The 21,395-nt window shown below is 37.6% G+C and overlaps 1 protein-coding gene across 1 annotated transcript; it reads left to right on the top strand.

Moving 5' to 3' along the window:
* The first annotated feature begins 1,859 nt into the window (after window positions 1-1,859).
* Window positions 1,860-17,391, top strand: chmp1a (charged multivesicular body protein 1A). Its single transcript, XM_041795469.1, has 7 exons — window positions 1,860-1,989; window positions 2,530-2,549; window positions 2,649-2,726; window positions 5,614-5,760; window positions 5,972-6,100; window positions 11,108-11,301; window positions 13,859-17,391. Exons 1-7 carry the CDS (start codon window positions 1,983-1,985, stop codon window positions 13,878-13,880), a joined length of 597 nt encoding a protein of 198 aa, XP_041651403.1. The 5' UTR covers window positions 1,860-1,982; the 3' UTR covers window positions 13,881-17,391.
* Window positions 17,392-21,395: the final 4,004 nt, after the last annotated feature.

The raw sequence follows: 21,395 nt of genomic DNA on the forward strand, positions 1-21,395 counted from the left end.
GAAACAACAGCAACAGAAAAAAAGCTTTTTATAGAATAGAGTTCCTACATTTTTAAACACATTTGAAGTTAAACCAGGTTTATAATACTTTTTTCTGTAATTATCGTTATTATTATTATTATTATTATTATTATTATTATGTACATTGCTTTGGCAATGAAACTGTTGATCTATTTTATTTTCTTGTCAAAACAGCTAATGAATAAAGGAATGAATCTGATGAATGTAATTTTTATATTAATAAAATAAGAGAAAGTAGGGATAACATAATGATATTGCTCGTAATGATGTTTCATATTTTGATTTTGATTTGAAGGGTATTTGCTAGTTTAAAAAGGTAAATCAACATTTTGGCTGAACAAATCATGTTGTTAATAGATTAAGTGTATATAGCATGATTTAGTAGATGGTGGTATTGCTCTTGAATGTAGAAGCAACAAATGATGAGAAACCTTAATTTTCAGGGAAAGTAAACTATATATATATATATATATATATATATATATATATATATATATATCACACTTATGTATTTATAAACTAAGAGAGAGAATGCCCACATGATGGAAGGAGGAGGTATTATTAGTTACAATCAGTTAATCTTTTTATGTGGATCAAGGACCTCTAATTAAAAGATCAGTTGAATTGAGAAGAGCTATCCTTGGCACTTTGGTTGAAAGTGAATGGGCCTACCTCAACTATCTATGCAACACTATAGACCTTACATTAAACTACAGAGAATTAGGTTGAGTTCGTACATGGGTAATTGGGGGCATTTTCGGCAGAGAAATACATTTCTGTAATTATTTAAGGAAAATGCAATTGTAGTAAGTTTAGAATTAATAAGAACATGGTCAAAAAACTCAGCTGGTAAAATGTAGTTTTTTTTAACTTGAGGAAGCAAGCAAGGGCTCATGGATCTGCTTTGACATCACCTCCTTTAAATGGTTAGATTACATTCAGTGCCTTGCTCTGATTGAATACTCTACTGGAACAACACCACCTTGGGCATTAAAGGTGATAAGACATTTTACTCAACAATGGAATTAATTAAATGGGCTGCAGTCAAGATCCTCCGACACTACACTCATAAAATCCTGGCAGGGTTGAGGAGAGGAGATACGAATTGCTTTGGATTGGCAGCCTCACAGAAAGCTGTTCAAAACTGGGGAAAAAATCAGTTTATATATATATATATATATATATATATATATATATATATATATATATATTTATATATATATATATATATATTTTTTTTTTTTTTTTTTTTTTTTATCTGTACTGTTACCGGCAACTCAACCCCTTTCTTAAACAACAAGCCAGGTGTCTGTACCTTGACAACATTCTTTTTACCAATAATCAAAATCCTTTCAAGCATATTCACTGATAAATGGATTAAAGAAACCGGACTATCAGTTGCTTATTTGGCCTGATGCAATTCCTCCCTTGCCTGATTCTCTGCCCATGCACACCCACTAATATAAGTGCTATTTTACAGAATTTAAATACAGATACAGTGTAATATTTATTCAAGAACATATTTGAGGTTTAGCAAAAAAAAAAGAAGCAAACAAACAAACAAACAAATTAAAACAGATGAATTAGCAAAGAAGCACCGAGAAGAAACATGTAAATTATTTTTTTGTGAAAGGGAATGAAATGCAGATATGTTTTGGGGGTTTTTTTGTACTTATTAGGATAGCTTCTAAAAAGAATTTGATCAAGATTAAATGTTTATTTCTTACGGTATTTATAATAATTGATTTGTCATATGACCTGTTTCCACTCTTTACCACACGATGGTGGTAAAGAGTGGATACTCCTGTGTGAAGTACAACAAATATTTCAGCGAAGAAGAAGAATCCTCGGACCAGGAAGTACGTTGCGAGATAGTCGGTATCAAAACAAATCCAGACTAGCCTGTTGATTAGTTGAAAATCATAATTCCTGCGAGCTTTTGGAATCATATTCGTCTTGACATGGATGGTACGTCGTTTTTTAATGCTGAAAATTAATTTTTTGTCGATGTAGCCTCTGTTTTTTAATTATACGACCGGTCTAAAGCCAGACTGATATTATTAGCTTGGTTAGCCTGGGTGGGTGTAAGCTAGGTTAGCTGTCAGACCTGTTTTGGTTGTTCAGTTCATTCTTTATTTTTATATGTAACTCTAGTAGTCAGACAGGCGGCTAGTTTTGCCCTTTGTTCAAAAGAAATTATGTTAACACTGACTGTTGTCATAGCGAATAAATGTAATATCAAAAGTGTAACACAAAAATGTAATTATAGGATCTACGACAAATGTAGCATGTAGACAACAACCATCTGTTTCCCCTCTTATGAAAGCAAGATGACTTATAACTGAAGATGCAGTCTTTATAGGGCATCAAAAGGAGAAAATTGTAGTTTTTGTTGACGCTGTATTTATTGTTTTATGTATCTTAGTAGTATCACAATGATTTAGTCTGTCTACGATGATGGTTGACATGACTCACTTTTCTGATTTCATCTCCATTCTGCTTTCACAGATATGATCTTTAATTTAAGGGTATGTATCTGTGAAAAGATTCTACCTTAATTAGTGTGATTAAACCGTTAAAAGTGGATTGTTGATTGATTTTTGGCACAACCTTCTCTTGGTTTACAGTTTACTTCCAAAAACCTTGAGAGACTTGCTAAGAAGGCGGAGAAAGAGTCTGAAAAGGAACAGGCCAAGGTTAAGAAGGTGAGCACAAGTGTTGTTCAGCTGCATGCATACCATACACCCATCAAATCCATCCTCACCTTTAACACTGGAACCTGGTACAGCTTCTTCACTGCCAAACACTTATCTAAACTCCAATGTAGTTAAAGCCAGTAAGATCATCCATTCAAACTAGGGATGCATGATATTGAATTTTTACAGATACCTAGATGTAGTCGAGACCTAAAACTTCAGTCTTTAAAAAACACAATTCAAAGTTTTAGGATGAACAGATTAACACATTTCAATCTTTAAAACATACTGTAAAGTGTGAGGAATGATGAATAAAGAAAAAGACCTTAGCTGGCAAAGGTCTGTTGGTCTAGTCTTTACTAATTTATTTGTTTATACCGCCAACGTTTGCACAGGTTTCCTGCACATCCTTAAAAAGCCTTTAAAATAATAATACTGGACTTCTGAAATTTAAGGCCATAAAAAGTCACCTTCGCCAAAGAGGTTATGTGATCGGCAGGATTTGTTAAGTTTGTTTGTTAGCAACGTAACTCAAAAAGTTATGGACGGATTTTGATGAAATTTTCAGGAAATGTCAGGAATGGCATAAGGAAGAACTGATTAGATTTTGGGGGTGATCCGGATCACTGTCTGGATCCAGGAGTTTTTTAAAGGATTCTTTACTGTTGGGAGATAGGGCTAATGACAGAGGTCTACGCTCTCTGAGTGCTTTTCTAGTTTTTCGCGTGAACGGTCTTTCATCTTAAAATACAGATTGACAAATACATTATTTAAGTTTTGTTTTCTAGCTAAATTTATTCGATTCTAATTATTCCTTTTTTATGTTTTCAGAATTTAGGATTATAAAGGAAAAGGTGTTCTCGTTCTGTGATTTAGCAATAATTTTGTATTTCTAATCAAATTTACATCACAAATTGTTTCATGAATATGCATTAGAAAGCAGGGGATAAAGTGTTTGATGCTCAAATTATTTTAAAGTTACAAAAGTCTTGTACTGCTGTGAAAAACTAGTCCAGTACTCCAACCTCAGGATTATTAGATTGCCCACTTTAATCTTTTGTCTAACTGAACTGTTTAACTGCTGTGTGATCAGTAAAGCAACCCACTTCTCTTACCACCTCACAGTTACTGCCATTAGGCAGATGTAACAAAGTCCTACCTGCCATCTATAAAAACCCTTCATTTCCCCAGTAATAAACCACCATGAACAACTAAAAGAGACATTGTATAACTCTTGATTTTGCCTGTTTTTGGTTTTTTTTTTTTTTTTTTTTTTTTTTTTAACCAGCCCCCTTATAATGCTTTTATCTTAGAGTTTTAAATGTGTTTTGAAGTAAGCTAGATTTATTGGCTGAGCTTTTCCAATGGAAATCATTTGGGACAGACAGTAACATTTGTTCATTAAATCAGTGATCAAATGTTCCTCTTGTTGAAGTCTATCTTGATAGACTCCGTTGCATCTCTCTCTCTCTCTCTCTCTTTGTCGTGTTCTCTCATAGAAAGGGTGTGGCTTTGATATGTAAATAAGGCAAAATATGTATAATAGAGAAGAGAAAGTGGGGTTGGTTTTGAAAGTTGTATTTAAAGTAGCCTAACTCTTTTCTGGTTCTTTCACTGTATATGTGGAGTTTCCAGACTTTTATTATTTTAACAAACATTTCCTGATATCTTGTGTCTTCTTTCTCTTATACAGTTGTGTAATGTGCCATTATGTGCAGCTGGCACGTAGTGGGTAATGATAATGTTAAGGTGTGGCTGTTTGCAGTCAACCCTTTTGCCAGACTCATAGATTACTCCATTTGAAGCATTATACTTCCAACTAAATGGTTATCAGAAGCAATAAAAGCTATATCTTTTTATTTCAATAAATCATTCAGTGAATTTGATCAAACTAAGTGTCAAAATAAATATTTTTCAACATTGCCACCTATCATTTGGTTAGAAAGGGAAAGAAATTTCTCTTTTTTTCAATTATTTGTTATATATTTTAATATCATGCAAACCCAGAATATTCACTTCTTAAGGATAAAATATATGCTTTCCCTTTGCATCTGTTTCATATATTAACATTAAGTTAATAAATATGGATTTTGCCTTCTTATTCATTTATTTCTTTCAGAAGATTACTCATATACAATACATTGTTCAAATAAAGTCAGAAGATGGCAGCACAGTGTAGAATTAAATAAGGAGTAATCAGGTAGAATCAATATGACTCTGTTATTTCAGCGATGCTTTTTAAACACATTCATAATTTTATTCTGAGGCCATTAGGCATCTCTGTTCCTGTTTTAAAAAGCATGTTTGTTTTGGAGATAATGGCAGAAGATCTTCAGGTTACGTCTCTCTTGTATCATTACTGCCTCACCATCCAGGGATATTTTCCTGTTGACTCATAATAGTCTTCACTGCTCACATCCTGTCGAGCAACTCACATGCATTAGAAATGAGGAGGGAGTTGCTGCTAAGGCTGTCATTTGTTTTTAATGACATCTGAAAGGATTTTGATTCTATTTATTTGAGTTTATGATGCACACACTTTTCAAGAGTTCACCCACTTATTAAAACTACTGTAAAAAGGACAATTTAAATATTGGACATAATTTAAAACAAAAATAGTTAACTATTCAAATAACGTTTTAGTGTTAATTAATAAAAGTACTAATCTAATCTCTTTAAAGTACAAATTTACACTTAATATTTACAACTGTTTATTTTGAGATGTTTATATTTTAGTGGAATTATGTTAACGACTATAATATAGCCAGGTTAACCACACAAGGGCGTTAGTGTATGTCAGTCATCACATGCTGACTCTCATCCTTGTCACTGAATTTGGCGAATTCCTGTGCTGTTAATGTGCTCCTATACTGACTGTGTTTTGTCTCATCAACAGGCCTTGCAACAGAAAAATGTTGAAGTTGCCAGAGTGTATGCAGAGAATGCAATCCGGAAAAAAAATGAAGGTCTTAACTGGCTGCGCATGGCGTCACGAGTGGATGCGGTTGCCTCTAAAGTCCAGACTGCAGTCACAATGAAATCAGTGAGTTCCTGTGTTCAGTCAGCTCACGTCTACATGTTGACTTGGGTTATACATGGTGGAACTATGCAATAAAAATGCAGGATTGCAATGCAAGGTGGTCTCTAGTAAAAAGCAGTATTTCCTTTATTTTTGTGAATTTGGAAAGTGGGTTTGTTGAGCTTGTTGAACTTTGTCTTTCAAAAACACATAATAAACACATATTTTTCATTAGGTGACTAAAAACATGGGCCAGGTGACCAAAGCCTTGGACAAAGCTCTGAAGTCCATGGACCTCCAAAAGATCTCTGCAGTCATGGATAAGTTTGAGACCCAGGTGGAAAATCTCGATGTTCACACTTCGGTGAGTGTCTATAGATAATGTGCATTTATTTGTTTGAAGTAGTGCTTCCAAAGCTCTGCAAACTTAAAGTTACAATATGTAGAATTTAGCTCTGAAATGTCTGCATTGATAAAAAAAAAGACTTAACCTGTGATATGATATTAAGATGAGTACTAAAACTACCTAAAATATTTCCAACTGTTTTTAAAGTCAGAGAAGTTTTTAATTGTTAAAGTTTTAACTGTTCTTGTTCTGTCGCGGTGTTTGTCATGACAGAGCCACCAGCACAGACACAACTGTTGTACAGTGCTAATAAATGCAATACAGAGCACTTAATCATAGCAAATCCCAGACTGCTGTTTTGCACTACCGGGAAGGGACAACAGTTAGACTGTCTCTGTTCTCTTCTTCTATATCTCTTTAAATGCGAAGTTATAAACAGACGTTAACAGATTATGATCCAAATTTAACAGTTAGTTTCACTCACTGTTCAATTCATGTAATCTGTATATAATGTAGGGCTGAAATGATTCCTCGAATTATCTGAGTAATTTGATTAAAAAAATTCCTAGAGGCAAATTATCTACCTCAAGGCTTCACTTAAATCGGTCATGTATCCATATACGCTGTAAGCTCGGACATCGCGCCGTGAGTTGCATGGCGTGCTGTGTTTCGCACAGACAGCTATTTGTGTTTTTGCTGTTACTATAAGTAACATGCATGATGTGAGGTGTGAAAATCACGAGGGAAGAGAAGCTGATGCATTGATGTTGACAGGCACATGTCCTGCATTTTTACACATCCACTACGCCTGCACCGGTGAACCTACACAGATGTCTGAGTTCACGCTCTGCCTGCATGACTCGCTGGTGTTAGACAGCGCTCAGTTTGTGTCTGGAGACTTAAGGAAATTTCATAAACTTCTCTGATTGACCTGATAGTTCAGAAGACAGTCAGGCTTCATGATTCAAGTCCTGCTTTGGTACTTTCCCCCTCTCTTTCTCTCTCTTCCGTGTGCGCACATTATACATTTAATTATAAATTATCTAAAATTCAACGCACTGACGTCTTGATTCCAGCGTATTTTTCAAAATATTTTAGCATCCCGAATGATTTGATAAGACTTACAGTATATTGATAATGAATTGACACCAATTAAATAGAAACACGCTATTGTCACAGACAGTGACTGAGAGAGAGACCAATTAGGTTAAAGTTCATCATCATACAGTCAGGATTCAACAAGTCATAGAAGCAGCGTTATCCCTTAAAATGTGTTCTTTATGGGGCGCAGGTGGCCGAGTGGTTGGGGCACGCCCCATGTGCGTGGATGGTCCGGGTTTGAGTCCGGCCTGAGGCCCTTTGCCACATGTCTCTTCACCACTCTCGGTCCACTGTCCTCCTCTATCAAATAAAGGCACAAAAATGCTCAGAATAAATCTTTTTTTAAAAATGTGTTCTTTATGTCAGTGGATGGTCTTAAAAGCTCAGATTATTATGGTGGATGAACTCACAAACAAAAATCTGCGAAAATTGAAAGTGAACACCCTTTGAAAAATAGACCATATTCCTGTAATCTAAAGGTTCACCTTTCAGACATCATCAGACTGCTGTGTGAATGATGGGGCTTTATTCTTGCTATAATGTCAAATATTACATTCATGCGCAAAGTTGATCATTATTGAGCACATTATTGATCACATTATTTTAATAGTACGTCTTAGAGACTGGGTGGGCATCAGGGACACTGCACTTAGCTGGTTTTATTCTTATCTTTTAGAGCGAACCTATGCGGTCACCATAGGTAACCACTCCTCCTCTACCTCTACCCTTACCTGTGGTGTACCGCAAGGTTCGGTTTTAGGCCCCATTTTATTTTCTATTTATATGCTGCCCCTCGGTCAAATCATTAAGAATTATAAAGTCTCCTTTCACTGCTACGCAGACGACACACAGATATACCTGCCCCTGAGACCTGAGGATCCTAGAAGCCTAGCTGCTGTCATTGACTGTCTAAATGATATTAACTGCTGGATGGCACAAAACTTTCTACAACTCAATAATTCCAAATCCGAAATCATTCTTTTCAATATTCCAAACTCTCCCAATACAATCACAAACAGCCTTGGTCCTTTGTCCACAAACATTAAATCAACAGCTCGAAATCTAGGAGTAGAATTTGACTCCAACCTCACCTTCACAACACACATCAATAAAGTTATACAGTCATGCTTTTTTCATTTACGCACAATTGCCAAAATAAAACCAATTCTCCACCAGACAGATTTGGAAAAGGTAATCCACGCTCTCATTTTTTCCCGTCTGGACTATTGCAACTCTCTCCTGTCAGGTCTCTGCCAAAAATCCCTCTCTCGCCTTCAACTGGTTCAAAATGCAGCAGCTAGGCTTCTCACTGGTTTTAACAGACGACATCACATCACCCCGATTTTAGCATCTTTACACTGGCTACCCATTACTTTTAGAATTGATTTTAAGATTTTACTTATTACTTTTAAAGCACTGAAGGGTCTGGCTCCAGAATATATTACAGAACTTTTATTCCCCTATGTCCCAGCCCGCAGCCTCAGATCCTCGGGTGGGAACCTCCTGGTCGTTCCAAAGTCGAGACTCAAATCTAAGGGTGACAGGGCCTTCTCCATCAGAGCCCCTCGACTTTGGAACGACCTGCCCGAGGAGATAAGGCATGCAGAATCATTGACATCTTTTAAATCACTTCTTAAAACTCATTTTTATAGAGTGGCTTTTATGTGATGTCGTCTCATCTTCGTCTCATCTTCTTATTTAATTTTTATAATTTTTATCCTCTCACAGATTCTTACATATTCTAGTTTAATTTCCTCTTAATCTCTCCTTTACTGCTTCCCCTTATGTTTACCTCTGTTATAATACTTATTAATTTTACTGCTTTTACAGTTTTAGAGCTTGTTTCACCCTGTTTTAATATCTGTTTTGCCCTCTCATTTACATTTTACTGTTTCTCTTTTAATTTCTTATGTCTTTAATTTTGGTCCTCTCGGTCTCAGCCTGTGTAGCTGGGTTCCTGCTTTGCCTGGGTTCCTATCATTTTATGCTTTGCCTGGGTTCCTATCATTTTATGGTACTGATGTCTGTGTCTTGCCTGCATCCTGATGTTCATGATGTCTTAGCTGTGCAGTTCATGACTGCACTCTGATTGACGTCTGTGATGTCTTAGTTTGCATGGCATCACAGGTCATCTAGGTTTGGTTCTATATTGTCGCTCTTTATCGATGTAGATGAATTATTATCTGTCTAGATGTCACGTTCTGTTTCTGTCTTTTGTCTGGGTTGTTGCTTTGTTTTTGTACTTGCTTCTGCACTTGTCAAAGCACTTTGTAAACCCATGTTTTTAAAAGTGCTATACAAATAAAGTTATTATTATTATTATTAAAGTAGAGGATATTAAAATGATTGTGTCCCTTTACTTTAATGGCAAATTGTAAAATAAATATAAACTACAATGAAAGAAATAAAGAGTTGGCACCAAACATTTCCTGGGAGAGGGTCCCTAAAACCCCAAATATGGCATAATCCTATGTAATTATTGAACTTCCTGTCCTTGTAACTTTAAATATGAACTGCCATCAGAACTTCATTGCACTTTGTAAAATGTATTTTCTTTTGAGAACCTGTTAATACCAATTTTTAATATAGAAGTAGTTCATTTAAGGGACAATCTTCTTTTCTCATTTATCTTGTACTTCTCTTGAAAAAAGCAAAAGTGACTGATTAAAAAAATGCGATATTTCTTATTAGAGTACTCAGTTAATTGTCAGAAGAATCGATAGTGTACTCGACTACAAAAAAAATCTATTACTGCAGCCCTAATTTAATGTTTACATTAGTTGCTTAAGGAAAGTAAAGTTATCTTGCCTTAAATGCCCTTTTCTTGATTGAGATCTGCTTCCGTTGCCATTACCACGTAAGCTAGCTAGCGGATGCTAACATTAGCTAGCGCTCTAGCTTGGTATCAGTACAGTAACTGCTATTTCACCAGTATGGTGTTCATTGAGGGTAAGAAGCGTCCATCATTTCACACTCAATTTTGGGGACAGTTTTGAGTGCATTAGTGGTATACTGTATTTTTGTAAACTACTCAGTGTGAATTCATTTGCGCACTTATGCACTCAAAATGTTTAGTATTTACTTCAGAACTTGACAACTCAAGACACACTGAACATGCTTAGTGTTACCATGGAAATGCAGTCAAAAGCTGCTACATAGAGATGTATAAAATGCTACTGGAAGCTGTGTTTCTGTTGCTGTATCTCATTCATGTTTTGTACTGCTCATCTGTGAGCAGTCACCACTATTCTCTGCCATCGGCTGCACGCTATTTTGCCCAAGTCTCCCTCATAATTCTAACCCCAACCCATAACAGTGTGGCCCCACTAGACATGTCCAAGTATGATAGGAGATGGGCTGCCCACTTAAACCCACCTCTGCCCACCTCCATTTGCTTAGTTCTTGTTTTGAACTGAGGATGCTATTCAACAAAAACTGCCCTCCATAAGTTGTATTTACAGTATGGTAAACCACAGTTTCATTTTAATGATATCACAGAATTGGGGAGGATAGCTGCAGAGGTTGGAAGAAGAACGAGACTATTGCACTCTAGTAAAAGTACAGTTACTTTGGTTAAAATTTATTTAAGTAATTGATTTTTTAAAAAATTTTATTTAATTGCAAACTAGCGGCTGGAGGTTGAAATTACATCACAAAGCTACTGTACCAACAAAGTACATTATTAATTGATAAAATATTGATACAGCATTTTGAATTGTGGATACAGTATCACTCAGTGAAGTATTGTGATATTTTATTATATTGATATTTTCTAACACCTCTAGTTTCTGCACTCTTGAGTCTTTGTTTTTCCCACTAATTTACTTACTCACTAATACTTAATTAGACAAAACCATATCATACCCATTTCTGAACTTGTGTCCTTTCCCTGTGTGACTTCATTCTTTCTCTGTTTTACACCAGGTGATGGAGGACTCCATGAGCTCAGCAACCACATTGACCACGCCTCAGGATCAGGTGGATGACTTGATCCACCAGATAGCAGAACAGAATGGGCTGGAGGTCATGGACCAGCTCAGCCAGCTGCCTGCAGGAGCAACATCAGTGGGTGCAGAGAGTTCACGGACCCAGGATAAGGAGGACCAACTGTCTCGACGGTAAGGACCAGTTCCTGTAGATGAATTAGTGGCGTTTTTAACCCCAGCTGTGCCACAGTTACAAGCAGCATGTCTGTGTCTGGTAAGGATTTTCTAAAGCACACACTAAACAGAGGTAGTTTCTTTCCTTGGATTCACGCTAGGAAGAAGCACATGAGCTGGAAAAAAGAGCACAAGACCAGAAAATAAAATTATACAGCCCCACCACCACTACACACATACATACGCACAAAGTGACATGACGCTTGTGCGTAGCACAGTGCAGTTGTGACAGCTTGATTCTGACCAAATTAGTGATTTTCCTTACCAACAACTAACTCAGATTTGTAGCAAATGTTGTGCTGCCTGTGTGCCCACTTGCGTGTAGGCACGCTCTTCACTTTCTCCTCCCACACCTACTTTAACTCAGGAATCCTTGGTAGATTTCTGCTAGAGTCTTACCAGAACCAAAAACACCAGCATGAGCAAGACCTGACCTAAGGCGGACTCCAAGCACTCTCGGTACACACAAAAAATCAACACAGACTTTAAAAGGAAAATGTATCATCCTTAAATATATTAGTGCATACAACAACTGTCTTAATGTGAAGATGCACTTACCGTTTAGCTGCAGTGAATTGCTTTAGTGGAAAGAACATTGATCTGTTCAATATTTCCTACAGTGTCCTGTATCATGTAGTGAAAAGAGACAGAGTCCAACCTGAGCTAGGCCTAAGTTATACATTTATTATTTTATATTATTGCTTTGAACATGAATGACTCTGTAATGTCAGGATAGGTAACACACTGGTCTCTGAAAGAGTAATAGCAAACACAAGGAAACAAAATTGATTTAAAATAAATGTTAAAAGATGTTAGAAAACAAAAAGTACAAATTCAAGGTGCAGGATTTGTTTCAGAAAAACAAAATTATGCTGCATTATTTTGTCTCCGTAAATGCCAGTGTTTAAGAACAAAAATTATAATGGATGTGTACTCATTGTAGTGGACTCTTCTGGATAAGACACAGGGTGGTTTTTAGGTTCACGCTCAAGCCCAGGTTGTAGGTCTACTAACACTTGAAATATAACAATATTCCTAGGCTACAGTGACATGCAGCTTCAGTTGCAAGAAATAGGAGGGCTACCAAAGAAAGAATGAACTGTTTAAAATTCCTGTAGATATTATGAGTGTTGTGACTATTCTAGTTAGAAACAGACTCTTGAGTATCCAAAGATTAGACACAACCCCTTAGAAGCTGGATCTTCTTTGCACCTATTGTATGCACCTTTTAGGGGGTTGGACACATTCTACATGCGCTTGCACCACCCACTACAACCACATTGTTTGAATAGTGCCCTAAAGTGTTGAGACTAAGAATATCTGCTGATGATGCAACTCTAAACTCCAGATTTTATATGGTGAGAGAGTCTCTTGCGCTTCAACCCCTCCACTCGTGGAGGTCGGTGCTCACAAAAGGACCAGCAACAATCAGATTCAGACCAGCAACAATCAGATTTCACCTCTGATTCCAGATTTTATATGTTTGAAAAACTGTTGCTAGTTTTTTATTAACTGAATTAACTGAGAGTTTTAGAGGATAACTGCATTTCCAGATGTTGATTTTTATCACAACAGTATTTATCTGATGGGCTTTTTGAACATTTGGCTATAGAATAGTTTAAAATCCACCTTTCCAGAGTTTTTTTCAATGTTAGGGGTTATGATCAGCTTGCTGCTTTAACCCTGTGACCCTGCTCTTATTTACCTCTGTCACTCATGCTGAGATTGATGTTAACAAAGAGAGGTATGACAAATCCTCAGAGGTATCTTTCAGGAAGATTTTCTTGATTTTCGACTATTTTTCTCGCTCACCAAAGCTTGTTATCATGTTTTTGCAAAATCTAAGAAGTGGTTCATTAATAATATCCATATACTTGTTTGAATTTTTGCCCTCTAAATTGTGTAAAGAAGGACACAAAACTATTTAACTAACTGCTGTCAAATACTCCTCAGTACAAAGCAACATACTTCTGTTACTCCATGCTGGAAATAGAAGCTCCAGATTTCACACTGTTTAAGGGGAAAACTAAAATTTACAGAGCTGAGATTTAGATATTATGCATGATGCTGTGCAATGCAATGGGACGTGGGCTGTTACTTACTAAGTTATTTACTTACTTGCATTCTCAGTATTTGAAAACATCACAGAAAGGATCTATTCAAATACCGTACATCTTTTTGGCCAAAAGTAAGCAGTTCCTTAAAGGCAGAAAAACAGTAATTATATTGCTCTGTGAAACCACCAGACTTCATAGACAAAGGCAGTAATTTAACATCTCAAATATGGTAGCTGCTGCCCTCGTACTGCCACAGAAGGTTGTTTTTACAGAAATGTGTTCTTTTAAAATGCCAAAGTGAGAAAATGATACATACTTAAAAAACAGTTGAGTAAACATGTGTTAGTTCACAACACAGACAGTTGGGGATTGTAGTTCAGGTCACCTTTTGGGCTCAGATCTCATTTCACAAAAGCTCCAAACAATTAATCCTTCCCACTTTCTTTCACACATTGCAGGTTGGCTGCCCTGCGAAACTGAGACTCCCCCAGGAGAGGTGACGGCCACTCACAGCTGTGTGTAAGCAGACGGGCTTAATGATGGCAACACGAGCTGCGTGTGTTTCTATTGAACTGTTCCTACCGGGAGGACTTAATGAGCCTATTGATTACCATCCCCCTGCTCTATAAATACTCATCCCGGCCAGAAATACCACCTGAGAAGGCTTGAATCTCTCTCCCTGGTTCACCTTCTTATTTCGATCCATCTATTCCTGTCTCTATCTTCCCCTCTAATTCCCCATTGCAGCTCATTTTACCCTCCCTCTCCTTCCTTTTTATCCCTTTTCTCCACCATTTTTGTACTCTCTGGCTCTTATATCAGACACTCAGTACGTTCACATGCAGAGTAAGGTCAAATTATTGTGTTAGTATGACTAAAGATGGACTTTAAAAAAGCAAGTTAACATGTTAGACTGAAACTGTTATAAACCTGATTTCTAAAAGTCGATCTAATTGATTATGTAGTTGGAGATAGATTTACTCTTTCATGTCTATGCCTCAATCATACCAAAACTAGACTAGGTGTTTGGACTTTGACTTAGAAGTTGATGCACATAAATGCTAAGCATGGCAAGTTGCATTGTTTTCCGCCTTTGGTTATCACTATTAGCTAGACGGATAAGGTGCATCACCTTTGCCAAAGGAAAATTATAGAATGTGTTAGAAATGAACAGAGCTGCAAAAATGTGTCTCATGTTTTCATTCTTTGCCATACAGCTAGTTTACTGCTTGCTAACTTGTTAGCAATGTCAACAGGAAAAAGGTACATAGCTGAAACAGGACAAATCCACACCTTCTGTAGTGGAAGCAGCCATGCCACCATCAGTAAATCGATTCTCCAGCTATGCATGCATACTGGGACAAGCCCAGTAGTCCAGTTAAATTACCTAATGGAGTTGTACCTCTAGTTTGACTTTTCTATGCATGTAAACGTACTGATTTATGGATGTATGCTATGTACAAAAATTAAAACCAGTCTTGAGAACTGTATAATGTAGAATATTTAAAATGTAAAAGTTTTAATAAGCAGTTACAATGATTATAAGGGGCAAGATGGATCAAAGATGTGTCTACATGTTGTTTCTTTGATTTTGGGCTCTGTCAATGTGAAGTGGTTTGATTGGACGATTCTGATGAGAAGGATTAATATGAAAGTAATTCTAGCCTGAGCAGTTAAGCAAGCTTGTAATTAAGGCAACGCTGTACACATGCACTCCTGAAAAATTCTAGAAAGTTTCATGCATGTTTCACAAATTGAACTCTTGACTTCCGTTCAGTCTTAGTAGGTAAGACATGATTTGAAACTTGTAACAGGAATTGGTTTGAAGGCATTGAGGACAATGCAGTGTATGCACTGTAATAATAATTATTTGTAGTGTCAGCATATGAGCATTGGGGAGCATACTTGCCAACAGAAAGCATAATGAGGTTTTCTGTGCATTAAAGTCCCTGTAGAGTGATTTAAGAAATCTGTGTTTTAGTTTGTTGTATGATAGGTCACTGTGTTATAAACCACCAGGCCAAATTTCAGTCATGAAAAACATCTTTAAGTTTTTAAAATTAAGCTTGAAAATAATAAATTAGGCAGTAAAATCTTCTTTAGGATGGTGTGGGCGTGTGGGTTGAAATAGATGAATGCACGCCCACTCATTGAGAAATACAGTCCTCTCGGATTAAAAACAAGTCTTTTGATCAGAGCAGCTGCCTGGCTCTGTGCCACAGCAGAGAGCCATACATTGGGGATTACATTTACTGTTTTCTGGCACAAATCTCTCTGTTATGATACTTTTAATGACCCGTAGGACACTGTGGCACATAGATTTGGGAAATTTACCTCACAATGAACAAAAATACGGCATGAAGCTGGCTGTTTAACTTTCAATGAAGGCAGTGACATCAGCTAACAACAGAATGTATTAAAATTAACTGCATGGTAATTTTATATCGTTGTAGCATTGGTGGGACAGGATAATTTATAGGCTCCTATATTTGCCCTGCTCAAGTAGCCAGGAAAGGACAACTTTCTAACAGTCAAAATCAAAAAATATATTTTCACATGTATACAGCAACCATATTCCGACATATCTTGTGTGTTTAGACAGAAAGATTGGATTTCACTTTACAGGGACTAAGAGTTCGACAGCTGCATGCAAAAACTGCTTGGCAAATGCCATCACCCTCTCCCATTCAGTCTTGCTGAATTCTACTGAATATTTCCAGAAGTGCTCTCACATAGGCATATCCTGACTTCTCATGAAAAATGTACTCAAAAACTGGCCTGTCAACTCAAAGTCAAGATTCTGCAATTTGTGTTCACACATGCTGCTTGTACATTTTCAGGAGTTTTGCGCATGTGTGACAGCACTTTAAGACACAGAACTTTGGCATGTTTATGGCTAACATCCACACTACTCCAGCCCAAAAACTGCAACCTTTGAGATGATTGATGACCTGTGTTACCAGTGAAGACATGTCCGTCCTTGATTTTCACACCCATGTCATTTTACCCTTTCTTGGGAAAAAAAAAACCTCCTAAATTTTCCAGTTAGCCAGACATGGACAACTATTAATAGGCGTTGTTGACCTTTTGGATATGCTAGCTGCTGTTGTGCTGTCTTCTTCTACACAAGTGAGCAGGAGGTAGGCAAACATTTTCTTGACTTCTGTGTCCAGCGTTGTCATCAGCCCAAAATGGAGTGCAAGAAACAGTGCCTGTTTTTGCTCCCTCTATCATCATGTGCATGGCTGCTCATGTGATATGCTCTTTGAACGTGTCTTAGAATAGTTTGGAGATGTTGTCGGAGTACTTACTTAGATGGAGATCAGCTCGTGTTAAAATGAAGTTTTAAAAACAAAAACACTGCAGCGTGGAGGTTGCCCAACAGGATCTACTTCTCTTATCAGATTGATCCAAATCAAACCTGCTTCGTGTTCGAACACTGTACAACAGAACGGGACAATCTTCAGAACTTGTGTGTCAAAGTGGCTGTTTTGGTGTTCTTCTTTGTGTTTATTCAGATTTGTTGTTGAATTTTCTGCCTGTATTCATTTTATTTTGCTTTGAATGCCTTATTTGGATTGAAGGTGACTGTATAGGTGCTTCCTCTTTTCAGTGCCTGAAGGATTGTAGATTAGAAAGTGAACAGCAACGAAACCAAACTCCACAGACATCGATCAGTCAGTGCAGGCAGGGAATTTTCCGCTCCTCTTACTGCCAGATGAACCAGAGATCTCTTGGTCCCTGTGATAGCCAGCGTCACTTCAACAACAATGATTAGTGGGAGCTTGGGTTACCATTGCAATTATAGGTGGACATTACCTTTATCATAACATTACACTATCTTTTTAAGTTTGTAAAGCATGAAGTTGTTTGATTGTGTTTTAATGTTTGATTTAAGGCGTTGAAGATTTCCCACAACAACACTGAAACCTCATGCAGATATATTTTTGGAAATGTCTCAGTCTCAAAATAAACAAATCATTCTCAAGTGTCTTGTTCCATCAGGAGAAGACATTAGTGTCTCTATAGCGGGGGTAAACATGCTGGATCTTTTTTAATAGGACAAGAGCAAGTTTTTGCCCCTAATTTGCCTTGTTGCCCACGTATTTGCCAGGGAAATTTATTCATATTATTAAGGAAGATGCATAGGAGGGGATCTACATAAAAACAGGTGATATTTAAAGGTAGAGGAATAAAATGTATAATGGTGACTGCATGAGTACACTAAAAGCTGGCTCCTTTATTCATATCAAAGCTTTGCATTGAGTTGCCTATAATTTTCTTATTGGTGTAAAGGGCAGATGGCTTTAGTCACATCCACCTGTGACTGAGCAGCTTCCTCCTCCAACATTGTTTCAGTTTTTGTCTATTTTATTACACAGAGGGTTTATTTGTACACAAAGTTCAGCTGAACTCAGCAGCACTTTTGTTTTGTAATCTTGTGAGAATAAAATCATGCCCTCTGACACATTTGACTTTGGTGATTGGTGTTTTGAAAGCAGAAAAACAGATGATTCTTGAGCTAATGTTTGTGTTGTAAATACCCCTGTTCTGCATAATATCAGCACGATCTCAGAGTCAGCACAATGGAGAACAACACAGAGAACATTACAGCAACTTCACTGACTTATTCTGAGTCGTACTGGATTGTTGTTGAGTTTTACACCATGTCCATGTTTTGTGCTTGTGCTTTTGCTCATGCAACTGCAACCACACTGTGCCATTTTGAAAAAAGTGATATTTACAGCACACTATTAGTCACTTTGTCTGACACCAACCACTGCTCTCAACAAACCCGATTTAAAAATTACTTCAGTAAACAATGATTACAAAAGCATTAAAACTGAATTATATAGCCACACAAAAAATCTTAGAAGTATTTCTTGCAAGGTTTATAAAAATGCCTACAGAAAGGCCTTTAAGTTTACATTAGTGCTGCTATTGTACTTTGTAGAATTACCTTTAATTTAAAAGAAAGGAAAAATAGTAAGTACCTTAAAAAACAGGTTTTTTTTTTACATTTTTTATGCTGTTTAATACATGTATGATCCCATCTCTACACAGGATCTCTGGAGTTCAGTCAGAGTGACCATCAGGTCCCTGATCACCTCTCTTACTAAGGCCCTTCTCCCCCAATTGTTCAGTTTGGCGATCAGCTCTTGGAAGAGTCCTGGTTGTGCCAAACTTCTTACATTTGAGAATCATGGAGGCTACTGAGCTCTTTGATCTTTCAGTGCAGCAGAACTTCTTTGTAGCCTTCTCCAGACGACAATCCTGTCTCTGAGCTCTACGGGCAGTTCCTTGACCTCCTGGCTTGGTTTGTGCTAAATCACCAGCTGTGAGGCCTTCCATAAAAGGTGTGCGCTTTTCCAAATCATGCCCAGTCAATTTAATTTACCACAGCTGGACTCCAATCAAGGTGTAGAAACATCTCAGCAAAGACTGAGAGAAAGGGTTTTTGCAAAAGGTCTGAATACTTATGTCAATGTGATATAATATGTGATTTGTTTTTCTTTACTGTGGCAGGCTGCAACATAACACAACTGGAAAAAGTGAAGGGCGTCTGAATACTTTCTGAATGCACTTACAGATTATATTGTAATTGCAATATTGTCCTACGTGATTGCAATGGCACATCATTACAAAACCTGCAGCACTACTCAAATATACATGAACATGACGATGACTAGTTCAGAATGCCACAATGCTGACTCTAGAAAACCTCTAGAAAATAACACCCGACTTTGTAATATATCACGTATAGGCAATCCTATTTAAGTTGTTTTTTCCTCTTAACACAGGTTTGAGTTGGTGGGATTTCTGCTCTGCCTTTGTTGCCGTCGAACTAGTGCCAAGCCATGTAGCAGAGTTAAATCTGTGAGGACTGGTGCTTTATTGGCATTTTGGGACAATGCTTTTGGATTAGTCATCATAGCTGCTTATGATTTCATTTGCAACACGTGGAAAATAACTGCTGCTCTCGATTAGTTCATGAATATTTACACATGATATTGTCTCTACACACAAAGGCAACCACTTGCAGCTGTGATCTCAGAGTAAACAAATGAACCTGTAGCATGAACAGTAGACTAACAGATAATCCTGTTATTTTTCTACTGGTTTAAGTGTGATGAGTGAGTGAAATAAAACTGAGTGGGCTGTTTGAGTCTCTCTTAACTCTCTCTCCCTCTGTGTTTCTCTCTCCGTCACAGCTTGTGAAATAAGTCATGAGGTATAATTTCATACCTTGGATAAGAAATTAGACAGCCATGGGGGAGGGGAGCAGCACAGGCAGACAGGGGATGTGCGTGCCAGCAGCCCCATAACCACAGGCTGTCGTTTCATTAAATGTCAAAGAGGGGGCTCGAGTCATCACCCCAGCAGGTTGTCTTGGCGTGTACTGAGTGTTTCCACTGTGGACTCCCCTGCCTTTTCTCTCTGTGAAAGCCTTGACTTAGCCATGCTGACAGAAGGAGGACACGCAGCTCATGGAAACACAATAGATGGTGCCATCCCAGGACTGGCTTTACTACTTTGAGCAGAGTGGTGGGTGGCCTGGGTGGTATTTTCACCAGAAATTACTAACCCAGTGTCCTCACTGACCCTCTGTGGACTAAAGAGATGGATGTTACGAAATGAAAAAGGCTCTTAGATCTGTAAGTAACTCCCAGCAGGAGTGTGTTACTATTAAAAGACATGCTCACTGGGTTATGCTGACAGAATAGGAGTCCCCCTTTAAAGCTACATTCCCGAGATTGGCGGTAGTGTCAGATTTCCCTGTTGTGTCTGCTGTTTGTGTACAACAAATAAGCTATAGCCCACTTGGCAGCTGATGTGTAACCGGAAACTGCTCTGTAAGCGAGGTGTGTAAGCATAATGGATCAGTGTCACAAGATACTACAGGGATCAGAGGACAGGAAGCAGAAACTAACAGTGAAAGTCAGGATTAAGTGGGCTATAGAGAGGAGCGTCACCATTTCCATATCTGCAAAAGACAATAGGAGTGAAAGGGGATGTGGAAACTGAGCTAAAAATAAACACCAAACATTCTGGTATTCATGACTTGAACCGGCTTGACTCTTTGCTAGATTACTTTGTGATGTGATTGCAATTCCGCCATTTTATTTAGAGGACAGGAAATTAAAAGCATGCCACCCTGTTTGTTCTGGGTAATCCCTGTTTGCCCCTCTACCCTCGCCCCCCCCTTGGCAGATAGAAATCACGGTGTTCCCTCTCCCATGTGACCGCCCCTGCTCATTGGCTGAGGAACGAGTGTACAGTTTGTGCTGCTCCGATTGGATTAATGACGGGTTACGTAAAGGTAGTCATAGTGACCCAAAGGGAGACAGGAAGTGGATTTGCCTGTTAAAGTAAGGGAACAGAACTCATCATGAAACAGTCAACACACAGAGAAAAAAACAAAAAACAAAAACATTTTCAGTCTTGCTGTTTTCAGATTTTTTTTCTATGGTTTAATCTTTTGTTTGTAGAAAACACAATACACACACACACACCCCCACACACATATATATGAAAGTGCTTTAAAAAACAAGTTATTTATTTATTTTTTAAAGGCAAGGGGAAAAACATAGAAAAAAGCAAGGGTTCAAGACTGTAAATGTTTCATCCCAAGAAGGAAGGAACTACGAATCCAACATTCAGTTTTATTTAAGGGAATAGCTTTCAAAGCTTTCAAACCTTATTTTTCTAATTTACCTTTACTGTAGTGACTATATTTGTATATTATTTGTATAATATAATTTGCGGATTTATCGCTTCAATCCAAGCAGCGGAATGTATTGTCATCCATAGTTGAAAGCTTTTGCTCAGCAGACATTTCCATGGTAGACACCCAACCAATCAGAGACGTCGCTGTGACTCTCAAGGATTGTGGGTGTGGTAGTATTTTTGGCTGACCTCATGAGTAAACTATGTTTTTCTTAAAACGAGGTTGGTATGGTGTAAACTTTTGTCTTCTTCAGGAGCAAATAACAT

Source organism: Cheilinus undulatus, linkage group 9, assembly GCF_018320785.1.
Source record: "Cheilinus undulatus linkage group 9, ASM1832078v1, whole genome shotgun sequence".
NCBI classification, from domain to species: domain Eukaryota; kingdom Metazoa; phylum Chordata; class Actinopteri; order Labriformes; family Labridae; genus Cheilinus; species Cheilinus undulatus.

What these genes read in the sequence shown, in the direction of transcription:
- chmp1a (XM_041795469.1), top strand. An exon ending in AACAGGCCAAGGTTAAGAAG is followed by an intron (nt 2,727 to 5,613) that starts GTGAGCACAAGT and finishes TCTCATCAACAG; the next exon opens with GCCTTGCAACAGAAAAATGT. An exon ending in CTGCAGTCACAATGAAATCA is followed by an intron (nt 5,761 to 5,971) that starts GTGAGTTCCTGT and finishes ATTTTTCATTAG; the next exon opens with GTGACTAAAAACATGGGCCA.